Source organism: Pelodiscus sinensis, chromosome 3, assembly GCF_052426305.1.
Source record: "Pelodiscus sinensis isolate ZL-2025 chromosome 3, ASM5242630v1, whole genome shotgun sequence".
Taxonomy (NCBI): domain Eukaryota; kingdom Metazoa; phylum Chordata; order Testudines; family Trionychidae; genus Pelodiscus; species Pelodiscus sinensis.
In genome coordinates, this window is record NC_143054.1 from 144,600,811 (window position 1) to 144,626,719 (window position 25,909).

The 25,909-nt window shown below is 47.7% G+C and overlaps 2 protein-coding genes across 2 annotated transcripts in view; both read left to right on the forward strand.

Annotated features, from left to right (window-relative positions):
- Positions 1–25,909, forward strand: part of DNAH8 (dynein axonemal heavy chain 8) — a 611,430-nt gene that overhangs the window by 135,077 nt on the left and 450,444 nt on the right. Inside the window, exons 16-18 of the mRNA XM_025186355.3 lie at positions 15,615–15,734; positions 16,063–16,198; positions 22,198–22,385. Of these exons, the coding sequence (XP_025042140.3) occupies positions 15,615–15,734; positions 16,063–16,198; positions 22,198–22,385 (444 nt within the window). The remainder of the gene's footprint in view (positions 1–15,614; positions 15,735–16,062; positions 16,199–22,197; positions 22,386–25,909) is intronic.
- LOC149525156 (uncharacterized) lies at positions 7,947–9,536 on the forward strand. Its single transcript, XM_089776914.1, has one exon. It carries the CDS (start codon positions 7,947–7,949, stop codon positions 9,534–9,536), a length of 1,590 nt encoding a protein of 529 aa, XP_089633040.1.

The window sequence follows — 25,909 nt, forward strand, 5'->3', positions numbered from 1 at the left end:
CCTTCTCAACGAAGACAAATCCACCTTGTTTACAGGCACGCGCCTTGACTCAGTCACAGCAAGGGCATACCTACCCGTTACCAGGTTTCGGGCAATGCAAGACCTATTGGACCAACTACTATACAGATATTCAGTACAAGTTGTTACGGTACTCAAATTAATGGGTCATATGGCTTCCATGACGTATGCTGTTCCCTATGCCAGGTTATACTTTCGGTCATTACAACATTGGCTGATCACAATATACGATCCCCTAAGGCACAACGTATGGAAGTGGGTAACCGTCCCGTCCACGGGCAGGTCTTCCCTCCACTGGTGGACGGTGGATGACAACTTACTTTTGGGCACTCCGTTTCGTCACCTGCCACCTCGTTGTCACATGACCACAGATGTCTCCCTTATCGGCTGGGGCGCTGACATGGGTAGTCTTTCCGTACAAGGTCGCTGGTTGCCACAGGAATCTCTGTTATACATAAATCTCCTCGATCTGAGGGCCATTGCCAATGCCTGCAGACATTTCTGTATGCACCTCTGCAACTCCACAGTGGGCGTCCTCACAGACAACATAGCGACCATGTATTATATAAACCGTCAGGGAGGTACACGATCCTGATCGCGGTGTATGGAAGCAACCCGACTATGGAATTGGTACATTTCCAACAGCACTACCCTCGTGGCATCCTACTTTCTTCTTCGAGTGGCCCCGTGGGTGCTCCACTCTAGGTGTCGGGTCCCGTCCCGGCGCCGCGGCTTGGAGAATTTTCATAGCCATGTCCTGCCAGCCCGCGCATGCGCGCTCCTTCAAAGCGCCGTTCGCGCCTTTGATCAGCCGCGCGCAGGCTGGCAACCGCCAGTTCCTTTCAACCGCCTCAGGTCGCGGTCGGAGATCCCTGTACTGTTAGATCTATGTTTTCATTAGCGTTATTAGTTATTTTTTTTCAGTGTAAATAGTCACTTTTAGGGTTAGTCGTGTTCCAGTCTACAGTTCTGTTGTTTAAAAAAAAAGAAAAAAGTTTTTCTTCAGATCAACTCCGTTAGCGCTACTGCTAAGCGCTAAAGAAAACTGAAATTGACAAACAGTAAAAAGACAGGGGTTGCCTGGATCGGCATCCAGCCACCCCTCTTCCACTCCTAACAATGCCGGGATCCCCCGGTTTTAAGAAATGTTCAGTTTGCCGCGAAGCTATGCCGGCGGCTGATGGTCATGCCACTTGCATAAGGTGCCTGAATGAATCGCACGTTCCTCAAAAGTGCACCCATTGCTGCAAGCTTACCTCCAGAGCCCGCAGAGAGCGAGAATTAAAGCTCCGGATGATGTCCTTTGACAAAGCGCTGCAGCCTGATATGGTACCAGCGTTCGCGCCTTTGCAACGGACCGGCTCCCCCTTGTCAGTTCCTCTCAGCCGCCCGTGGTTGCTGGCGGAACGCCGTTTGTCTCCTCAGACAGGAGCCGTTACTATAAAAAAAAAAAAAAAAAAGAAGACAAAAAGACAAGAACGAGACATTATGCCTGGGTCACCGGGATTTAAACGGTGCGCTCTCTGCAAGGAAGCCATGCCAGCATCTGACGGGCATGAAGCTTGTGTCAGATGCTTAGGAGAAGCGCATGTGCCACAAAAATGCACTCACTGCGCTAAATTGACTCCGCGGGCACGCAGAGATAGAGATATGCGCTTGAAACTGTTGTTGTGTGACAAAGCCTTACAGCCTCCAGAGCGGCAGGTCTCAAAGTCCTCTATAGAGCAAAGGAAGAGGTCAGATTCCCCTGAGGCGCTGGGATCAAAAAAGAAGAGAGTTTCTCCCACCCGCTCTCTCCCGCCTCCCTCGCTGTCCCGGGCTGGTCAGGGACACAAGCCGGGTGTCTCCGGCACGGCACCACACTCAGGCAGGTCGCATAAGCCGCAAGCGGCAAGCCGCTCGTTATCGGCACCGGCTCCGCGTCCCGCCGAGAGCCCGGTCGCTGCGGAACGCTCGGCACCGCCACAGGGGCTGGAGCCGCGACAGTCTACCCAGCCGCATCGAGCGGCACCGCAAACGGCTATTGGGGACCATGACAAGCCGGCACCGTGCTCGGCACCGGATGCCGCATTGCCTGACGGCACCGGGGAGCGGAACGAACGGGGCCGACAGATCGCCCCCCACCGTGCCGAGTCGGCACCGGCAGATCATGCTGCTACCGCAGCTGCACCGAGTGACCATCTGCTTGCGGTGCCGGGCAAGATGCTAATGCCTGCCGACAATGCTGGCGAAATTATTCCTCCCCCTACCAGCAGTTCCTTATCAGTGCAAGGGGGAGAGGCTTCCCCTGCCTCAGCAGTCCCGACAAAGGCTGCTAGAAAGTCAGCACGAAGGCATTCAATTTCACCTTCACCTCAGCCTTCAGTTTCTCCTTCTCAGTCACTGAGGGCTAGTCATCCTCCGTTGTCTCATAGCCCAACAATGCCTTCTCCTCGCTGTAGGTCAAGATCTTGTTACTCTGACCATCGGGAACGATATCATTGCTACCGTCGGGAATCATCATACAGATCCCGCTCACCTAGCTACTCTCCGCCTAGATCTTATCATAGGCGGTATGACAGCAGATATTCCTCGCGAAGGTCTTCCCCTGACCATTTTGAATATAGAAGTCACCGGTCAGTTTCGGGATATGGGAGACCTCATTCTCGCTCTCATCACTGCTGCTGCCATACTCCTCATGAGGCACGTCAATCATCTCCAATTCAACACTGGAAGAGGGCATCGCCTAATCACCAGAATCCTTCGCCTTCAGTTCAGCTATCTGAGCCCGAGGAAGGCCAGATATCGGATACGGACGATCAATTACGATCTGTAACTCAAAAAGATATTTCGACATCTTCCCCAGACGATGCAGTGTTTGAAGGGGATCCATCTCCCCCGGACGACACTAAAGACTTTCAAGACCTTTTTAGGAGAGTAGCCCAGTCTCAAGAGGTTCAGTTAGCAGACACTCCAACGAAGCAGTTTAAACTCTGGAGAAATTTGCACCCCAAACAACAATCTAAGGTTGCTCTTCCTATGGACGAGGCGATCCTCCAATCAGCAGCAGAGATTTGGAATACCCCGGCTTCGACTCCACCAACTTCGAAGCCGGCGGAAAAGCGTTATTTTATAGCATCCAAAGACTCGGAATTTCTGTTTACTCACCCGCAACCAAACTCCTTGGTCGTCGATGCAGCTCTCCAAAGGGCTAAGAACCCACAATTGAAGAATGCAGGGGTTGATAAAGAAGCAAAGAAACTTGACATATTTGGCCGAAAGGTTTATACATCGGCCACCTTGCTTCTTCGCATAGCGAATTATACAGCTCTGTTGGCGAATCATAGCTTCGACAGTATAGCGAAACTTACAGACCTGTCCCAAAGATCATCGGAGGCGGACAGAGAGTTGTTACGATCGATCCTCAAGGAAGGCTATGCATGTTCCAAGGCCAATCTTCAGATAGCCATGGATATAGCAGATACAGCAGCTCGAGGAGTGGCAACAGCGGTGTCCATGAGGCGCTCTTCTTGGCTCGCCACGGCGGCAGTGCCCAAGGAGTTGCACTCCAAGGTAGAAGACCTCCCGTTTGACAAGGTGAGATTGTTTGCAGAAAAGACAGATGAGGTGCTTCACACGGGAAAAGATTCGAGAACGACACTTCGGACGCTGGGGATGTACGCACCGCCATTCCGCCGCCGTCGTTATTTTCCATACCAAAGACGGTACGATTATCAGTCTCGGAGGCAAACAAATCGTCCGTTCGACCAATCGCGACCTAGACAGCGCCCTCAACGGAGGCGTCCACCACCACCCAGGGTGACGGGCACGCCCGCCTCAAAACAGCAAGTTTGACTCCCTTGTCGGGGGCAAGCGCATCATACCAATCGTCATTCAACAGACAAAACCCATTTTTCACCACCGCTTACGACCCTACTATCAACAATGGGTCGCAATAACATCGGACAAGTGGGTTCTGGAAGTCATAAGCAGCGGCTTCACCATTCCTTTCACTTCCATCCCTCCCACCACCCCACCCTCCCCGTCCCTTTTCAGGGACCCATCTCACGAGGATCTCCTGCGACAGGAAGTCCATCACCTCCTGGACATCGGAGCGATAGAGAGGGTCCCCGATCAGTTCAGGGGAAGAGGGTTCTATTCCAGATACTTTCTAACGGAAAAGAAAACGGGGGGCTGGAGACCCATTCTCGATCTAAGACGTCTGAATCGTTATCTTCGCAGACAGCGCTTCAAAATGGTGACACTGACTTCCATAATCCCATCCCTCGATGTCAACGATTGGTTCGCTGCCCTCGATTTACAAGATGCGTATTTTCACATCACAATACATCCCGCGCACAGGCGTTTTCTGCGATTTGTGATAGGTCACGATCATTTTCAGTATCGGGTTCTACCATTCGGTCTGGCTTCAGCACCCAGAGCCTTCTCAAAAACCCTGGCTGTCGTGGCAGCTCATCTGCGTCGGTTACAGGTGATAATATATCCATACCTGGACGACTGTTTAATAAAAGGTGCCACGCAGCGAGAGGCATCACAGATGGTGGCGACGGTAGAACAAACGTTCGAGTCACTCGGCCTCCTCCTCAACAGAAAAAAATCAACACTTATTCCGACGCAATTCATAAAGTTTATAGGGATAAACCTCGATTCACGCACGGCAAGAGCTTACTTACCTCACGAAAGGTTTCAAGCGATCAAGGATCTCGTGACCATACTAACCAGCAACATCATGGTATCGGTACACAATTGCCTGCGTCTCCTGGGCCACATGGCAGCGGCCACTGCTGTAGTTCCTCATGCGTGCCTCCACCTGAGGGGTCTCCAACATTGGTTGTCCACAGTTTATGTCCCTGTGAGGCACGACATCCAAAAGGTAGTATGCCTACCTCCGCATGTCCAAAGATCCCTGCAGTGGTGGACGAAAAAGCAAAACCTTCTGCCAGGGGTTCCATTCCATCGACAACAACCATCGGTACAGATAACATCGGATGCCTCACTCATCGGCTGGGGGGCCCACATGGGCAGCGAACGAATTCAGGGCAAATGGTCTCCCAGCGAAAGGCGTCTGCACATAAATCTGTTGGAGCTTCGGGCAATCTTCTACGCATGCAAACATTTTCTTCCCCACATCAGAGGTCTGACAGTGAGGATACTGACGGACAATATAGCTGCAATGTATTATGTCAACAGACAAGGAGGAGCACGGTCACGATCCCTATGCGCCGAAGCAGTGCGATGTTGGAACTGGTGCATACAGAACAACGTGACCATAGCAGCGTCGTACTTACCTGGCACCGCCAATGTAATTGCAGACTCTCTCAGCAGACAGTTCCCCACGGATCACGAGTGGGAGATAAGGACAGATGTACTTTCTGTGGTATTTCAGAAATGGGGGATTCCACAGGTAGACCTATTCGCAACATACAACAACAAGAAATGTCGCCTGTATTGCTCGAGAGCAGGGCTCGGCAAGGGCTCTCTCGGCGATGCACTTCTGATCACATGGAAGAAGACACTGCTGTATGCTTTTCCCCCCACAGTGCTTATCTCCAGGACACTGGAGAAAATCAGCTTAGAAGCGGTGACTGTCATTTTGCTAGCGCCAGCGTGGCCCAGGCAAGCCTGGTATCCATTCTTACACAGAATGTCAGTTCAACCACCTTACCCTCTTCCTCTTCACCAAGACCTCCTTACTCAGGAACGAGGCACGCTGTTACACCCCAGACTGCAGGCGTTGCATTTGACGGCGTGGCTCCTCAGTGGTTAAAAGGGGATGAAAATCTCTGTTCTGAGCAGGTCAAGACAATACTTCTACACAGTAGGAAAGACTCTACGAGGAACACGTACCTTGCGAAATGGCGGAGATTCGCTAACTGGTGCATTCAAAACAACATACATCCTCTCTCATCTCCTCTACAACACGTTTTGGACTACATCCTTCACTTACGGACTTCAGGGCTGGCACTATCGTCCCTAAGAGTGCACTTGGCAGCCATCAGTGCTTTTCACCAGCCAATAGAAGGTTCCTCGCTCTTCTCCCATGCAATTACAAAGAGGTTCCTCAAAGGGCTCCTAAATTTGCATCCACCACGAAGGGCGCCTTCCCCTTCTTGGAATCTGGATTTAGTATTGGACACCATTATGTACCCACCTTTTGAGCCCTTGACATCAGTTTCTCTGCATATGTTAACAATGAAAACAGTCTTCCTCCTTGCAATTACATCGGCAAGAAGGGTAGGTGAACTGGGGGCGTTGATGGCAAGCCCTCCTTTTACGGTTTTTTCCAAAGATACAGTGACGCTGCGATTACACCCAGATTTTATTCCCAAAGTCTGTTCTTCCTTCCATATTAATGAGCCTGTGGTCCTCCCGACTTTTTATCCCAAGCCTCATTCTTCAACTAGGGACGCTCTGTTTCACACGCTCGATGTCCGACGTGCGCTCTCTTTCTATATAGATAGAACACGTCAATGGAGACGCACTGACAGGCTGTTGGTATCTTTGGCACCTAGATCAAAGGGCAAAGCGCTTTCCGCTCAACGCATTGCAAATCTCATCACTCTCTGTATTACGAAATGCCACTCGCTTAGGAATAAGCCTCTACCTGTTTTACCTCGGGCTCATTCTACGCGTGCAGTAGCGACTACCACTGCCTTTGCAAAGGGTATTCCCCTTGCGGATATCTGCCGGGCAGCTACCTGGGCCTCTAGCGCAACTTTCGCACGGCATTATGCCGTAACTAAGAGGTGGGCTTCAGATACCGCGGTAGCCTCTGCAGTCCTGTCCACAGTAGAGAATAACTGACCCGGAGCGCTTTCTGGGTTACTGCTTTATACTCACCTGGAGTGGAGCACCCACGGGGACCACTCGAAGAAGAAGAAGAAGTTACTCACCCTGTGTAGTAACGATGGTTCTTCGAGATGTGTCCCCGTGGGTGCTCCACGCCCCACCCTCCTCCCCGCTCCGGGGCTTTCTGCTTTATCTTTCAGAGACCGAGCGGTGAGAGGAACTGACAAGGGGGAGCCGGTCCGTTGCAAAGGCGCGAACGCCGTGCGCTGCGTCCGCGCGTGCGCGGTCCGGCTCGGCTACGGCTATAGAAGTTTTTCCGACCAGCGGCGCCGGGACGGGACCCGACACCTGGAGTGGAGCACCCACGGGGACACATCTCGAAGAACCATCGTTACTACACAGGGTGAGTAACTTCTTCTTTTAAGAAATGTTCAGTTTGCCGCGAAGCTATGCCGGCGGCTGATGGTCATGCCACTTGCATAAGGTGCCTGAATGAATCGCACGTTCCTCAAAAGTGCACCCATTGCTGCAAGCTTACCTCCAGAGCCCGCAGAGAGCGAGAATTAAAGCTCCGGATGATGTCCTTTGACAAAGCGCTGCAGCCTGATATGGTACCAGCTTCAACCGCAGCAAAAACTTCTGAGTCCAAGAGGAGAGCGACTTCTCCTAGACCGCTAACTTCAAAGAGAGCAAAGCCGTCCCCGGCTCGTTCCCTCCCTCTGGCAGTCTCAGGGGCTTCGGCAGCCTCCAAATTGACCCCCGCGGAGTCCCGCTGCTCTACTGACCCCGGTGATAGGGGATCGCAAACACTGAGGGCTCGGGCTGCTTCAGCGCCGGCTTCGGCGGCACTGGCTTCAGCTTCGCCGGCTGGCGGTACAGCGCTAACGCTGAAACTGACAAGCCAGCCGGTGCCGGGCTCAGAGGTTTCGGCGTCAGCGGTGTGGGCTCCAGCGGCACCGCTTGTGACGGCACCGACATTGGCGGCACCGGACCCAGCCGTGCACATTCCTGACAAGGCGCCACCGGCAACTTTAACCACGTCGGCACCGAGCACTCTATCGGCACCGTCAGCAGAGCAGCTACAGCTGATCTCCCCAGCACCGCTCTGTCTTCACTCTGCGCGGAGCTCCCCAGTTGCCATGGAAACTGACAGTGCCTTAATGCCTAGGAAAGCTCTATCAAAGACTCATGGGAGGGACAGATCTGCCTCCCCAGTCTTCTCACCAGGACCATCTCCGTCGCCACCAAGGCGTACACGGTATCTGGACTATAGTGTCTCCCCGATCCATGTTGCATACAGGCTGCGCGTTTATAGAGACACGGTATATCTAGAAGCACGGCGATCTCGTTCACGATCTTGTTCACCGGGTCGGTCATCCAGATATGGGTCCTCTAGACGCTCTCCACGCCGCGTCTATTACATTCAACACAGTAGCGCACATTCATCGCGCCATTCTTCTCCGTCACATTCTGAGCACTACTACGGGCACTACTATCGTTCGTGCGACAGCGGTACCCATCGTGAACATAGATTATCTTCACTTAGGGGATCATCCTGTAACTGTCGCTCACCAGTCACACAATACTTACCTCAACAACCACAACAGTTAACCTCACCACCTCCATCGACAAGCCAATCTGTCCAGCAGGATCACTCCGAGCTGGAAGAAGGACAGCTGTCTGACACAGAGGACCCCAAGCCAGAAACCTCTCCAGCGGACTGCACATCTTCCTCACCAGATGAGGCAGTTTGTCCAGGTGAATTGTCTCCACCAGACGATCTAAAACAATTCCAAGACCTGTTTAAACGAGTAGCAGGCACGCAAGAAATACAGCTGGCAGATGTTCCGGTGAAAACACACTGTCTCTTAAATAACCTCCGTCCACAACAGCGTGCAAGGATCGCCTTATCAATTGACGAAGCGATCATGGAAGTGGCGGACGAGATATGGCAAACACCAACTTCAGTTACTCCTACCAGTAAAAAGGCCGACAAGAAATACTTTGTGCCGGCAAAGGGGTTAGATTTTCTATTCAATCACCCTCAGCCCAATTCGTTAGTGGTTGACGCAGCACAGCGAAGGACCAAAGCGCCACAGTACAAAAACGCTCTCCCTGATAAAGACAATAAGAAGTTGGATGTATTTGGTAGAAAGGTCTATTCTTCAGCCACACTTCTGTTACATATTGCAAACTACTCGGCTCATTTATCAAATCACAACTTTGATAATTATTCAAAGCTAAGGGAATTATTACATCATCTTCCTGACGCGAAGAAACCTCTATTGAAAGCGATAGTACAGGAAGGATACGCAGCATGTAGCACCGCATTGCAGATTGCAATGGACGTGGCCGACACAGCAGCACGGGCCACGGCTACGGGTATCGCAATGAGGAGATCATCATGGCTTTCGTCTGCGGGAGCACCAAAGGAGATGCAAAGTAATGTTGAAGATCTCCCCTTTGATAAGATTAAGCTTTTCGCAGCAAATACTGACAAAGTCCTCCATTCAGGCAAGGATTCTCGTGCCACCCTACGTACATTGGGGATGTACACGCCCAATTTTAAGCGTAGACGCTATTACCCTTATCAGAGAAGGTACGATTTTAATTTTCCCAGACAACAGACATGCATGTCGGATAATCAGCGTCCTAGGCAGCGTCCTCAACGGAAACGACCCCAACAAAATCGTGCAGTCAATCAATCTTCACCCAAACAGCAGATCTGACTTCCCCGTTGAGGTTGCGAGCACGCTTCCCTTGGTCAATGCACAGAACGAAAATCCTCATCTCTTTCACCATCGACTAAAATCATATCACTACCAGTGGTCCAACATCACCACAGACAGATGGGTACTAGAAGTGGTAAAGTACGGCCTCTCAATTCCTTTTCTCTCCATTCCCCCCTCCACCCCACCCACCCCGTCCCTTTTCAGGGACCCTTCTCACGAGCAACTACTGAAACAAGAAGTTCTTCGCTTACTCGCAATCGGGGCAATAGAGAGAGTACCCAAACAATTTTGGGGAAAAGGCTTTTATTCCCGATATTTTCTCACCCCAAAGAAATCGGGAGGCTGGAGACCCATCTTAGATCTTCGAAGGTTAAACCGCCACCTTCGGAAATGCCGATTCAAGATGGTGACCTTATCAACTATCATCCTGTCATTGAACAAGGGAGATTGGCTTGCAGTCCTCGACCTGCAGGATGCTTATTTCCACGTTGCTATTCACATGGCCCACAGACGTTTTCTTCGGTTCCAATTAGGGAATGAACATTTTCAGTACCGGGTTCTACCGTTCGGATTGGCATGTGCCCCCTGGGTCTTCACCAAAACTATAGCCGTAGTGGTGGCTCATTTACGCAGGATGGGAGTGACAATATTCCCTTACTTAGATGACTGTCTAATCAGGGGTTCAACATATGTGGAGGCATGTCATATGGTGCAGACAGTGTCCAGCGAATTTGCCTCCCTGGGCCTCCTCATAAACGTAAAAAAGTCATTACTAATTCCGTGCCAAGACCTGGTTTTTATAGGTGCACGGCTCGACTCAACCGTGGCACGGGCGTACCTACCATTGCAGCGTTTTGTGGCAATTCAAGATCTTGTACATACTGTCATGCATGCTCCCACAATTCCTGCACGCGTATGTTTACAACTGATGGGCCACATGGCGGTTTCCACCGTAGTCGTACAAAACGCAAGATTACATTTTCGTTGCCTCCAACATTGGTTGACCATGGTTTACAGTCCGGCAAAAGACAAAATCCACAAACTGTTGGTGGTACCCCAACATGTTCGAGAGTCTATTCAGTGGTGGGCCAAACCGGACAATCTCCTCACGGGCATCCCATTTCATCGTCCGCAGCCTACAAGACAGATAACTACAGATGCTTCCCTCACAGGCTGGGGGGCGCACATGGACAACCTGACGATTCGGGGTCGCTGGTCAACTCAAGAAATGATGTTACACATCAACATATTCGAGTTGCGGGCGGTATGACATGCTTCCAAGCATTTTCAGTCCCACATACGGGATACAACTACCAGAATCATGACGGACAACATGACAACTATGTTTTATATCAACAGACAGGGAGGCGCCCGATCTCGTTCTCTATGTGCGGAGGCGGTCCGGTTATGGAATTGGTGTATTCACAACAACACCATCCTAGTAGCATCCTGCCTTCCGGGTACCGACAACTTAGTAGCGGACTCACTCAGCAGACGTTTTCCCCATGACCACGAGTGGGAACTCTGCACAGAGGTTTTAAACCATATATTCGTACGGTGGGGGTTTCCGACAATAGACTTGTTTGCCACAGAAAACAACAGGAAATGCCCCACCTATTGCTCGAGAGCGGGAATAGGACGTCAGTCACTAGGAGACGCCTTCCTTCTCCACTGGGGACGGATGCTGTTGTATGCCTTTCCCCCAGTTGTTCTCATACCCAAGGTTCTCGAGAAAATCAGCATAGAGGGGGCTCGAGTAATTCTTATAGCCCCAGCGTGGGCTTGTCAACCTTGGTTCTCAATGCTCCGTCAGATGTTGGCAAGGGCACCGTACCCCCTACCTCTCCTTCCAAATCTCTTGACCCAGAACAACGGATCTCTACGCCATCCGAAACCCGAGACGCTACACCTCACAGCATGGATGCTCATTGGTTTAGCAGTTTCGAACAGTGTTGTTCCCAGCGGGTCAAGAAGGTATTGATACATAGCAGGAAAGATTTTACGCGAGCTACTTATGTAGCTAAGTGTGCCAGATTCCAGGCATGGTGTGCGGCTAACAACCTGGACCCCTATTCCACACCTTTACCTCGTATATTAGAGTACATTTTGCAACTACAGGATAATGGTCTGGCCATAGCTTCCCTACGGGTACATTTGGCAGCGATTAATGCCTTTCATCACATGGACGACTCTTTTTCTATATTTTCACACCCTAGTACGAAAAGATTCCTAAAGGGGGTCGCGAACATCAACCCACCCCGCAGACCCCCTCCACCTTCGTGGAACCTGGATTTAGTATTGGAAGCTCTATCTCATCCTCCCTTTGAGCCTCTAGCCACTATTCCGTTACACATACTTACCACCAAGCTTTTGTTTCTCCTAGCCCTTACCTTAGCTCGTAGGGTCAGTGAGATAGCAGCGTTCATGGCTTCGTCTCCCTATACAGTTTTTTCTAAAGACTCAGTCACCTTGAGAGCCCACCCAGCGTTTATCCAAAAGGTGTCATCTGAGTTTCACATCAATGAACCAGTGGTTCTTCCGTGCTTCTTCCCTAAACCCCATGCCTCAGCGCAAGAAGCAATATGGCATATGCTGGATGTAAGGAGAGCTTTGGCATTCTACATCGATAGAACGTGCGACTTTAGAAAAACGGACTGCTTAATAGTGTCATTGGCAAACCGTTCTAAAGGCCAACCATTGACCTCTCAACGTATTTCGAGACTTATTGTTTCATGCATATCCATGTGCCATTCTATACGAGGGAAACCCCTGCCAAACACTCCAAAGGCCCACTCCACTAGAGCAGTTTCCACTACTATGGCCTTCCTGAAGGGAGTCCCGTTCCGGGACATTTGCAGGGCAGCGACATGGTCCTCTAATATCACTTTTATGAGACATTATGCTATAATTGACCACCTCGCTTCAGACTCTTCGGTAGCTACGGCAGTACTTAGTCGTGATCATAAAACCTAATTTCGGAGCGCTCTGGACTCTTTTTAGGTACTGCTCCGGAGTCACCTAGAGTGGAGCACCCACGGGGCCACTCGAAGAAGAAGAAGAAGTTACTCACCCTGTGAAGTAACGATTGTTCTTCAAGATGTGCCCCGTGGGTGCTCCATGACCCGCCCTTCCTCCCCGCTCTGGGTTCCTTTTTTTTTCTCTCTTTCAGATGAGCGGTTGAGAGGAACTGGCGGTTGCCAGCCTGCGCGTGGCTGATCAAAGGCGCGAACGGCGCTTTGAAGGAGCGCGCATGCGCGGGCTGGCGGGACACAGCTATGAAAATTCTCCAAGCCGCGGCGCCGGGACGGGACCCGACACCTAGAGTGGAGCACCCACGGGGCACATCTCGAAGAACAATCGTTACTTCACAGGGTGAGTAACTTCTTCTTCCTGGCATCAGCAACACGATAGCGGATTCCCTCAGCAGGACCACGAATGGGAAATCTATCGGGATGTTCTCCATTCCGTTTTTCGCCGTTGGGGTTCCCCGTCGAATAGACCTATTTACCATTGCCAGCAACAGAAAGTTCTGATTCTATTCCAGAGCGGGCCTACGTCTCTACTCCTTAGGAGACGCCTTTCTCCTCAGTTGGAACAGTCCCCTCATGTATGCTTTTCCGCCTTTCCCACTTATCTTCAGAGTCCTTCAGAAGATGAAGTTCGACAAAGCCTTGGTCATCCTGATAGCGCTGGAGTGGTCTCGCCAGCATTGGTATCCAATTCTCATGCGACTGGCATAACATCCACCATATTACCTACCGTTTATCCAGAACCTTCTGACCCAGAAGCGAGGCTCTCTCCTTTACCCACAATTACATACTCTTGACATCTCAGCCTGGTACCTAGCTGGTTAGATGCCTCCGAGGCCCTATGTTTGGACCGTGTCAAGGATGTTCTTATGCATAGTAGGAAACAAAACACACGTGTCACTTACCTTTCCAAATGGCGATGTTTTACTTCCTGGTGTTCTGAATGCGACCTTGATCCTCAAATGGTCCCGATTTCCATCATCCTCCTGCAACAGAGTGGACTGGCCTTATCATCTTTAAGAGTCCATCTCGCGGCACTGACTGCATTCCGACAGTCAATAGAGGGAATTTCACTCTTCGCTTACCCCCTCACTAAGAGGTTTCTCAAAGGGCAATTAAATCTAAACCTTCCTCTGTGCGCTCCCACCCCGCTGTGGAATCTGGACTTGGTACTCTCCATCTTGACAACACCGCCCTTTGAACCTCTAGCCACCATACCTCTCCAGACTCTCACCCTAAAGTTGGTCTTCCTGATTGCCATCATGTCAGTGCGCAGAGCATGATGCGGCAGTCCCTCCCTTCTTGAGGCGCATGCACTGGCATCCTCTAGACTCCTCTCCTCTCCCTTTCCCGATCTTTGGCTGTTATGCACTTCAGCGCGTCCTGCTGGGACGCCTGTCTCAGTAATCGTATAGCATGAGTCGGTGGCGTGTTCCCCTGCCATCATCTCGGGAGGGCTTCCAACTCTCCTTTCTTCCTCCCCTGTACTTTGGGGGCTCTTGCCCAATGCGGGGTTGCTTCACCCCATCACAATACCCCCCCTTATACGGTTTTCTTTAAGGATAGGGTTAGGTTTCGCCCCCACCCATCATTCCTGCCCAAAGTCGTGTCACATTTCCACAAGGCCCAGGACATTTACCTCCCTGTTTTCTTTCCAAAACTCCACACAACACCTAGGGAGCAATCCCTGCATTCCCTAGACGTGAGGAGGGCCTTCGCCTTCTTAGCAAGAGAGTTTAGGAGGTCACCACAACTTTATTTCTATAGTGGAAAGAATGAGGGGTCTCCCGGTGTTGGCCCAGTGCTTTTCTTCATTGATCACTTCCTACATCAGTATCTGTAATGAACTCATGGGACAGATGGTGCCCCCGCTTACGGCCCATTCCATGAGGGCGCAGGCCTCATCAAAGGTATTTGTCACGAAGGTGCTGATCCTCGAGATCTGCAGGGCGGCCATGTGGTCCTCCATTCATATGTTTAAAACCCATTACACTATTGCACAGCAGGCTAGAGATGATGCAGTCTTTGGTAGGGCTGGCAATGTCTACACAACAGAGTTTTTTTTTTGAAAAACGGATGTTTTTCAAAAAAAACTTCACTTATGTCCACATTGCAATCACATTCTTTTGAAAAAAATCAAAAGAACAGAAGGGTTTTTCTGACATTGGTAAATCTCTTTCTACGAGAAAGAAGCCTTTTTCCAAAAGAGCTCTTTCGGAAAACTCATGTGTGGATGGGGAAGAGGAAGTTCTTTCGAAAGAAGAGGAAAGAGGAAAAAGCACAAGTGCTCTGGTGGCCACTCCATCCATAGTAATCACAGCTTAAATATGAGATAGCATCCATTCAGTGTGGACGCTATCTTTCGAAATAGCAGATCACTTTTTTGATGCGCTTTGGCAGTGTGGATATTCTCTTTCAGAAGAAATTTTATCAGAAGATCTCCTCCAGAAAAACTTCTTCCAAAAGAAGCCTGCAGTCTCCATACAGCCGCTGTGTTGCAATCTATTGCAGAATAGGGTTCTGAGCCCTCCTCCTGTGGTACTGCTAGATAGTCACCTAAACTGGAATGGACATGAACAAGCACTTGAAGAAGAAAAAATGGTTACTTACCTTGTAACTGTTTTTCTTTGAGATGTGTTGCTCATGTCCATTCCAAATCCCACCTTCCTCTCCTTCCTTGGAAGAGTCCAGAAAGAAGGTACTGAGGGGGTGGAGGGCCAGCAGGGGAAAATATGCATAGATATGTAAGCACCACTCCAGGGAGCTCCATGGCTGGCCTGATGGATACTGCTAAGTAAAAAAGCTCCGGTATCCATGCACATGTTGTGCACACACTGAACAGGAATGAACATGAGCAACACATCTCGAAGAACAACTATTACAAGGTAAGTAATCATTTTTTGGTGAAGAAAGTATTACTGGCAGCTCCATTATATCCCTACATTTTGTCCAGGGAAGAGATATTAATCTGTGATATTAAAGAAAACCATTTTAATTTTCCAAAAATTGTGAATCTTTGCATTTAGTAATAGTAAATTTATTTTAGCTTTACCAGGCACAAAAAGATGACCCACCTCTTGCCCGAAACATGCCCCCTGTAGCAGGAAAGATTCTGTGGGTGAGACAACTTTTCCGGCGGATAAGTGAACCAATCAATTTTTTCTATGTAAGTTGATTATTACTGATGTAAGGAAAAATTATAGATTTCATAAATCGTAGAACAATCCTTTGCACAATAGTGAAGTTGTCACTTTTTAATCTATTCTTTTTTAAAAAGGAGGAGAGTTTTCTTTTTTAATTGTTTAGGCCAATCTCTTATTGACTTCAGCAGGTTATAAATTAGGATTATACTCTACTTGATACAATGCTTTACGTATACATTTAATTTGAAGCTTCAATTATTCATAGTAATTAATTTTGAACAATTTTAATTTTGACTCAAGTTAAATGACTCTTTGATATGTTTGTAATTTTAATTTTCAATGTTTTAATAGAAAAATTCAGATATCTTGGCAAATCCAGAAGGTAAAGCAGTGGTTCGATTATTCAATAAAATTTCCTATGTATTGGTGGAATTTGAGGTACTCTACCATGTGGCTTGGGTGAAGGAGATTTCACAGCTACAATATGGTGAGTAGTTAGGTAGGTTAAACTTCTAATAAATATGTATAAGTTTTTCACATCAACCTTGTTCTCTACCTGTTATGCTGTTTTATTGCTGTTTGTTCTTATATGTTGTTGATAACTGCTAGATTTACAGAAAATCAACTTACATATATTTTTAAAATTTAAGTCTTTAAAATGTGCAAATTATAGTCCTGCTCCCACAATTACACATGATTTGTGGGAGTACAGGGGTAGCAAGGGCAAAGGGGATACAGGGTTATCAAGTTTCTAGAATTTGGGGTAGAGTCCAGAAAGAGTTTAAGTCCTGCCCTCCACTCCCCCACTTGCCTAGGATCCTGGGAGGGAGTTTGGGTGTAGGATGTGGTGAGGGCTCTAGGATGAAGTTTGGGTGCAGGAAGCAGTGCAGGGTGTGGGGCTTTAGGCTGGAGCAGGGGGTTGCAATATGGGAACGGGTGCAGAGTGCAGGCTCTGGGAGAGAGATTGGGTGCAGTAGGAGTGAGGGATTGGGCTCTTGGAGGGAGTTTGGGTGTGGATTGTAGGCACTAGTTTGGGGCAGGAGACTGGGGTGCAGTCGGGAGGTGGCATTTACTTGTGTGGCTCCAGTAAGTGACCCACCACCTTTCTGGCAGTGGCTCCTAGGTGGGGGAGCTAGGAGGGTCTCCTTGTGCCTCTACCCACAGGCACTGCACCTGCATCTCCTGTTGGACAGGGTCAGCTCCTGGTGGTACAAGGGCCAGGGATGTGCTGGCAGCCATTTCTGGAATGAAAAGTGGTGCAGAGTGTGCAGTCAGAATGCTATGTTGCCCTTTTGAATTGGCCTGGGGTGGCAGGTGGGATCAGAGGACACACTGGGGGAGGTGTGTATAAGTGGTAGAGAGGCCTGGAGGAGAGACCTGGCCTTGAACTTTGTCTATGATGGGCACCCATGCTCTCATTTTGGTGGATCATGGCACCAAGGGCCAATATAACTTGGTGGCCCTGCACACGGATGCCTGCACCTGAATGACTTCAGTGGACCGATGTGGGGGTGAAGGGGTTTGCATTATGGATCTATTTGCAGTGTGGGGGAAGTGATTGGTTTGTAAAGCATAATTCTCTTAGTATTACCTTACATTTTTAGTTATGTAGGTTATATTGAATAGAAATTATAGTACAAATAGTTAAAGTACTAATATGTAAAAGAAAATCTCCTATATATAACATGATATTTTAAAGTAATTAAAACTTTATTAATTTTTTTGTTGACTCAGCTTCCACTAAGTTTGGATTATGATTTTAGGCACCATAATCCAAACCAGAACATCTCTGAAGAGGTAACAATGGGAGGTGGCGATCTTAGAAAGAGTTAAGCGCATGCTTAATCCAATGGTCCCTGCTCTGAAAAGCTTACAATCATATTATAGAAACAAAATAAAAGCAACAGAAAACTGGGCTTGAATATGACTATGAATCAAGGAACTTCAACATATCTCAAATACCTTGTAAAACCAAATATATTTTTCTGCAAGATTCTGTTTTAAAGAATGTTTAAGCTAAGGCCATGGTGTCTAATGCAGGGCACACCACCCCGCCCAGGATGTGCTCCCGCACCCACAGCTTCAGCAGGACCACCACCATGTGGCAGGGGTACAGAGAGCAGCACCTGCAGGCCCTGCGAGCCCAGACCCGGATCATGGAGCAGCGGGCGTAGGACAACCGGGAGTTCCAGCGGGAGCTGCTTGCCCATGGTCGTGCCATCTGTCACCGTCTGCAGGCCCTGGTGCAGAGAGTGCTGCCCCATGCCAGTCCTGCGCTTGCTGCCCCCCCAGCTACTGTTCCTCCTTCCACTCTTGCCCCCCCACCTCTTCCTTCTCAACCTCCACACCCTCCTCAATCTCCACCCCCCCCACCTCAACCTCCGCACTCTCCTCCCAATCCCCCCGGGGACGCCGAGACCCTCACCCCTGAGCACTGAGCTTCCCCTCCCCCTTCTTCCCCTTGCTTCCCTTCTAGCTCCCTCCTCCTAGGTTTCCCCCTCGCCTCTCCCACCCTCTCTCCAAGACCTTTTCAAAAGAGTGACCTTGGCGCAGGAGCGACACCTTTAGGAGATGCAAGTGAAGCAATACCGTCTTCTACGCACATTGCAACCTCCCACTACCTCCAGAATAGCACTCCCCATGGACGAGGCTATTATGGACCCTGACGATAACATCTGGCAGACTCCTCCTTCCATTACCCTGAAAAACAAAAGGGCTGACCGCAAATACTTTATTACCCCCAAAGACGTGGACTTTCTTTTTACTCATCCCCCTCCAAACTCATTAGTAGTGCACTCTGTTCGGCATAAGGGAAGACAACCTAACCTTAGAACCACTCCACAAGACAGAGACCACAAGAAAGTTGACATCATGGGCCACAAGGTCTACTCCTCTGCCACTTTGCTTCTCAGAGCAGCAAATTATATGGCGATTCTCATGGACTATGACCATGCCAATTATTCCAAACTACAGGATCTGCTCCAACACCTCCGAGAACATGAGACCAACTCTACTCAACATTATGCAGGAGGGCCACACCATCTCCCATACCGCCCTAAAGTCCGCTATGGACATGGAAGACACTGTGGCCCATATTACAGCATCCACAATTGTTCTATGAAGGATCTCCTGACTTCAGGCATCAAGGGTCCCCAGGGATTTACAACAGAAGATCGAGGATCTACCATTTGATAAGACCAACCTATTTGCAGGCAATATGGACGAGGTGTTGCATTCCATGAAGGATTCCCGTACCACCATCAGGACCCTGGGAATGTACACTCCCACCTTTAAGAGAACGAGGTACCAGACCTACCAGCAGTCCAGGGATCCCTTTAGACAATGGACCAGATATGACTTCCTTCAAAAGCAAAGTCCACAGCATTGTAGACCTCAATGCCAACATCAACAGCACTCCTCTGCAACCCACCCCCTGCAAACAAACAGCAGGTTTGAAAAACAGGTCGAGAACCAGAAAGCCATTCCACCACCACTTGCAACCAGCTTTTCTCAATTCTATCACCCTCTCTGGGCCTTTTCCATCACATGGGACACTCCTCTCCTTTACGCCTTCCCTCCCTTTCCCCTCCTTCACAAAGACCTCAACAAGATCAGGACAGACCAGGCATGAGTCATACTAGTGGCACCGGCATGTCCCAGACGTGGTATCCTTATCTTCGCAAGATGGCGATAATGGACCCGTATGCCTTCCCACTCTACCACGACCTCCTGTCACAGAACTACGGGAGGACTCTCCATCCAGAACTCCACAAGCTCCATCTCCACTTGGCTCCTTCATGGCTCCATGATGCTGAGAATACCTGTTCGGAGCCGGTGAAAGAGATACTGATCAACAGTAGAAGACAATCCACTAGGAAAACATACCTATATAAACGGAATAGATTTTCTCATTGGTATAATCATTTACACACAACAAATCTGGAGTCTACTCCCCTCCCTACTTTGTTGGACTACTTATTATCCCTGAAACAGTCAGGCCTCGCTCTTAGCACTATCAGGGTCCACACTGCTGCCATAGCAGCTTTTCATCATCCTACTGATGCGGTTTCCTTCCTCAATAATCAGTTAACAAAACAGTTCCATATGGGTTTGCAAAACACTTTCCCACCCATCCGCCCGCCAGTCCCCATCTGGGATCTGAACCACGTTCTAAAAAGTTTGACAGAGCCACCATTTGAATGTCTAGCCACCTGCTTTTGTACTCATCTTTCCATGAAGGTGTCCTTCCTGGTCATGATAACCTCCAGTAGGAGGGTAAGCGAACTCGCAGCCTTGATGGCTGATCCCCCTTAAACGGTGTTCACGAAGGACAGAGCAATACTCCGACTCCACCCAAAGTTCCTTCCCAAAGTACTTTCCCCCTTCCACGTCGACGAACCCATACACTTACCTGCCTTTTTTCCTAAGCCACATGCCGATCCAGTTCAGGCCGCATGGCACACACTCAACGTCCAGAGAGCACTGGTGTGTTATGTGGACTGAACTAGACCCTGGAGAGCCTCCCTTAGGCTGTTTCTGTCCTACGCTGAGCGATCTAGAGGATAGGCAGTCTCATCTTAGAGAATTTCAAAATGGATCACCTCCTGTATTCGAACATGTTATATGTTATGTAATAAATACTTACCTGAAACCATCACAGCTCATTCCACCAGGGCAATGTCTTCCACAACTGCCTTCCTTAGCAATGTTCCTCTTCAAGATATCTGCAACACCGCCATCAGGTCATCTGACCACACATTTGCTCAGCATTACGCTCTCTCCACCTCCATTGCATCTTCCATGGCAGTGGGACATGCAGTACTATCTACAGTGACTACCACATGGCTCCAAACCTACCTCCGTGAGCCGACAACTGCTCTGTAGTCACCCAAAGTGGAGCACCCACGGGGACCACTTGAAGAAGAAGAAAGAGTTACTCACCTTGTGTAGTAATGGTGGTTCTTCGAGATGTGTCCCCATGGGTGCTCCACTACCCTCCCTCCTTCCCCTGCTTTAGAGCCTTGTGCTCCAATGGGTAGAGAAGGAAAGGAGGACCCACGCTGCACATGTGCTTACAATGGCACAAGGGGGTGCTTCAGCGCATGCACGGTGTGGTAGAAACTTCTAGAAAAAGTCTCTGATTGAAGGCGCGAGGACACACCCTCACCCAGAATGGCCACATCTTGAAGAATCACCATTACTGCACAAGGTGAGTAACTCTTTCTTATTCACTTTTCCCACACCAGCCATGATTTTATAGTCCTCTATCATATCCCTCCTTAGTCTCTCTTTTTTAAGCAAAAAAGTCCAAGTCTTTTTAATCTCTCTTTATATGGGACCCGTTCCAAACCCCTAATCACCCGTCCTAAGGTAAGAACAAAGAGTTTAAAACTTACTTTAAATGTTCTAAAACAAAATCTGCGAGGAAAACATGTAGTTGGTTTAGAGGCATTTAAGATATGTTGTGGTGCCGTGATTTATAGTCATATATTTTAAGTCCAGAAGGGATCATTGTGATTGCCTAGCCTGATCCTCCTGCATATAGACTTGCCAGTGGGTCGGGGGGTGAGGGGGACAGGGCAAAGGAAGCAATTTCCCCAGGGCCTGATGATTCAAAGGGGCCCAGGGCTCCTGGCTACCTCTGCTACTGCAGGCCCTTAAAATCATTGCCAGAGCAGTGCTCTGAGGGTTGGCTGCCACCAGTCTTGCCCCTTCTACCTGAGGCCATGCCCTTTTTGGGAGCATGGAGCCTCCTTCCCCCTACAACCTGGCCAAGGGGCCCACAAAGGCTGTCGGCTCCTTTGCCTGTATAGTACAAACAATAGTGCTTTCCTGTATTAGTTCCTGCTTCTGGTCTAATAGCTGTGCTTGAACCAGAGCATATATTTTAGAAAAACGTCCAATCTGGATTGCAGCATTTCCAATGTAAGCTGTTCCTGGTAAGCTGTTCAAGTGTTCAATAACCTCACTTTTAAAACGTGCAGTATTTCTATAATGAATTTGTTTATCTTCAATTTCCAGTCATTGGTTCTTGTTACACATTAGTCTTCTAGATTGAAGGCCCTGCTGTTATCAATTTTGATTGTACTGGCTGCTCTCGAGACAGAAAATAAGAACCTTTGGGCTTCAATCTGAAAATAGACCCATGCAAGTACAATTTGGAACTCTTTGAAGCGAACTGAACTCCTCATGGGAAAAGTTTCCACGTGAATGATATGATTTCAGGATTGGATTTTAGCATTTTCTTATTTTATTTTGGGTTTTATTTTCATTTTTTTTTCTGAAACATCTTCTTCTTGTTGGACTTGTTTCTGCTCAATTGAGCTCCTGAAGATGCTCACATTCTTGCAGGATCTAGCCTATAACTGTGTTATGACCAATCATACACAATTTCACATAAGTCTAATAAGGATTCATTATACAATTGAAACAGCCAATAGTTTGTTATGGATATATGTTTTAAAATATATTTCATTTTACTTTCAGCATTACAAGCTACTCTACTGGTACGTCATCCTGAAACTGGGAAGTTGCTTGTTAATTTTGATTCAAAAATACTAGAGATAGTCCGAGAGACTAAGTGTATGATAAAGATGGGCCTGGAAGTACCAGAGCAAGCAAAGAGGGTAGTAAAAATAGAAGATAATCTGAAGTCAAACAAACTATATTTGGAGGTAAGTTAAAAATCTACCATGTTTTTGTTCTTGAACATTTTACATGCAAGGCCATAAAAAGGCATGTTGTATGTGGTGCTCCACCTGTTTCAGTTTGTTGTAACTGTTGTCAGTAACAGATAAGGAACTTTTCTGGATCATTGATCTAAATCCTTCTTAGACTAACTAAATTCCAAGTTTTAAATACATTTACATTTAGTTAGCCTTGTGTATAAGTTACTTAGTTAAGGTTTTAGATAGGAACCCATACCAGGGATTGCCAATGTGGAAGATACTTCTTCGGCCGATACAAAGATAAAAAGATTTAAGTGTTGCACTTCCTGCCCAGTAGCCTCCCTAACATGAAATGCACTCTCACCAGGCATATCTACACTACAAAGTTAAGTTGATTCACTGAAAGTTGACTTCCACCCATTGTAGTAATTAAATTAGTTGTGCATGTCCACACCACACTCATTGTGTCAGTGGAGTGTACTCTCACTAGCAGCATTGATGTACAGAGCAGTGCACTTTGAAAAGCTATCCACAGTATAACTAGCTGCAGGGGGTTTTGAGAAGGTCTTGCAAAGCCTCCTGGCACCAAAATATTGTTTCAGGGGGTAATGGGAACATGGCCTCAGCTTCCCATGATGCAATTTCTTCCAACCCTACATCTCATTCCCTCCATACCCAGTATCAGTGGCAAACAACCCATACTTTCTCATGGTTTTTTTTGGAGGCCTGGCTTAGCCACATGTATACCATAGCCCAGGAAACTTGAACTTAGCTTAATTGTGCACTCTTGGGTGAGCATTATAAACACCTTGTGCCATATCTTGCAATCTTTCCAGAGGTCAGACAGTGTGAAACATTGCAATCTTGTACAAGCAGCCCTTTTGCAAGCCATAGAACAAAACAATTACCAGTTGCTGCTGGTAGTCATGCAGCAACTGAATATGGTGGATCACCAGGTCTAGTTCTGGAAAGCAAGTACTGACTGGCAGCATTGCATCGTTCTGCAGATGTGAAGTGATGATCAGTGGCTGCAGAACTTTTGAATGCAGGAGGCCACTTTCTAAGAACTTAGTCAGAGCTTTCCCCAGCCCTGAAGTGCAGCAGCACTAAAATGAGACCTATACTGAAAGTGAAGCACTGTGCAGGTATTCAGTAATAGACTGTTACTGGTCAGTGGAGAATCATAAAAGATTAGAGAAAGAGACCTGAGGGAGTCATCTAGTTCAAGCTCCTACTCAAAGCAGTATCAATCCCAACTAAATAACTCCAGTAGGGATATATGGGTATGTCTACACTACAATGTTAGTTCGAACTAACGGACGTTAGTTCGAACTAACTTTCATAGGCGCTACACTAGCGCTCCGCTAGTTCGAACTTAATTCGAACTAGCGGAGCGCTTAGTTCGAACTAGGAAAACCTCATTTTACGAGGATTAAGCCTAGTTCGAACTAGCTAGTTCGAATTAAGGGGTGTGTAGACTCTTAATTCGAACTAGTGGGAGGCTAGCCCTCCCCAGGTTTCCCTGGTGTCCACTCTGGCCAACACCAGGGAAACTCTATTGCCCCCCTCCCAGCCCCGGACCCCTTAAAGGGGCACGGGCTGGCTACAAAGATTTTCATATTACCAAACTCATCCAATTCAAAATTCTCTGGGAGTAGAAGCAGCCCTTTAAAGATCAGCAGAAAGTCTGGTTCTCCCTATTCCAGCTTACAAGGTTAGGAAGAAGAACATATTAGAAAGGTAAATCTTTTCTTCCACCACTTTAAGATTAAGGGTAGCAAACTGCAAAGGCCATAATGGCTTGCTACCAGTACCCCCTATGGAGAAAATTATCTGTATTTTTAAGAAAACATTTCCATATAAGCTAAGTAAGTTGACCAATACAATAATGGGAGAGGAGCAAAAAGTAATAAAGCATATCCTGTGGGTATCCTTTATTCTTCAGATTCTTCAGCTATTTCCATGGTTTCTGCTATCTCTATTAGATGGTATTCTTAGGCTTAAGTCTTCAGGTTTTCCTCAAGGGACCAATGTGAAGATGGAACATCTCCCCTTTGAAGAAGACTTTTTAGTACTAGAACTGATGAAGTTTTAAGAAGAATGAAAGAAGCAAGGCACAGTGCTAGAAAATGCCATAAACCTCCAAAGGAAAAGTAGAGAGTTGTATTTTTAGGTAGAGAAACTAGTATCCTTCATCTTCTGCCTTGTCTTAATTTACACAGACAACACAGTGCTATTATCAGCACTTCCCAAATACTGTTCTGAATAAAAGAGGAGTTATATGCATTGCACTTCCTCAGAACTGCTGAGGAACAAACCCGGACAAAGGGTGGGCTGGAGTAGTATTGCTTTTGGGGTTGTTTATTGGTACAGATTCTTAAGAGTTAGGTCACACACACACACACACACACACACACACACATCACATCACATCGCATCGCATTCATGCTGGCAGTTTGGAGGCAGGCTGCAAGTGCAGTGTAGATTACTTTTGATTTCACAGATGGCTGGAGTGCTGGCCAGGCATCAAATTCCCGGAGACTCGACCATGATGTTCCTTGAGAGATCCCTCCAGATCTGCAGGAAGTTTTACTTTTCTGGGCCAGTCCTAGGTTTCTGCTCTGATGTTACAACTTGTCCGGGAGAGAGAGATTTTTTGTCTGCTTCTCTGTTAATTTATCTGCTTGCAGGGGTCTTTGTCTGCCTTAAAAGGTCACAGATCCTAAACTGCCTTTGACTGGGTATTTCTCATTCACACCTCACACACAGATTACATACATATTCATAGGCATATATTAAGTAATATGATTTCTAGGTAAAATCTAGCCTCATGGCCTTATGTAACCAGAAATCTACCATAAATTGGGTTGTTTGACACTAAAAAGACCTAATGTAAATATTTCAGAATAAGAAGCCTGTTATTTCAAAATAACAGGCTTGCTGTGTGGACACCTTGTTAATTTGAAATAATGTGAGTTATTTTGAAATAACTCTGTAGTGTAGACATACTCTTAGGGACTTCAACAGGCCTGGCAAACCATGCACAGACTTGATTGGAGCTTGTAGATGAGCATGGACTTGGGTGCATCTTGCAAGCTTCCCATAAATGAATTCTGTTCTCTCCTAGACAACTACCCATCTCTGCATATTTATTTATTTCTCCTTTTTTTTCCATATAGGCATGCTGATTCCCCATGTCACTTTCCCCTTTTTTATCTCCTTCTGGACTCAATCTGACATCATTCCAAATGGTTCTCTATCTGACAATCCTCCCATCTGTTCAATGCATGCATTGCAAAACATGCAATAAACCAATGCATGCATTACTATATATATTCTTTAAAGATACAAGTATATAAACTTCATATAATATATTTGCTTATATTTTTGATGGGGGTTATGTGTAGTATATATTCTGATGATATTTAAATATCTCTAAAATCTTTCTGTGTACTTTTTCAGAGGCATTTCTACTTTGTAGGGAGTTTTGGAGAAGCAGTTTGGAATTTTTACATTTTTACTTGTGTTTT

What these genes read in the sequence shown, in the direction of transcription:
- LOC149525156 (XM_089776914.1), top strand. Translation starts at nt 7,947, where the DNA reads ATGGAAACTGACAGTGCCTTAATGCCTAGGAAAGCTCTATCAAAGACT.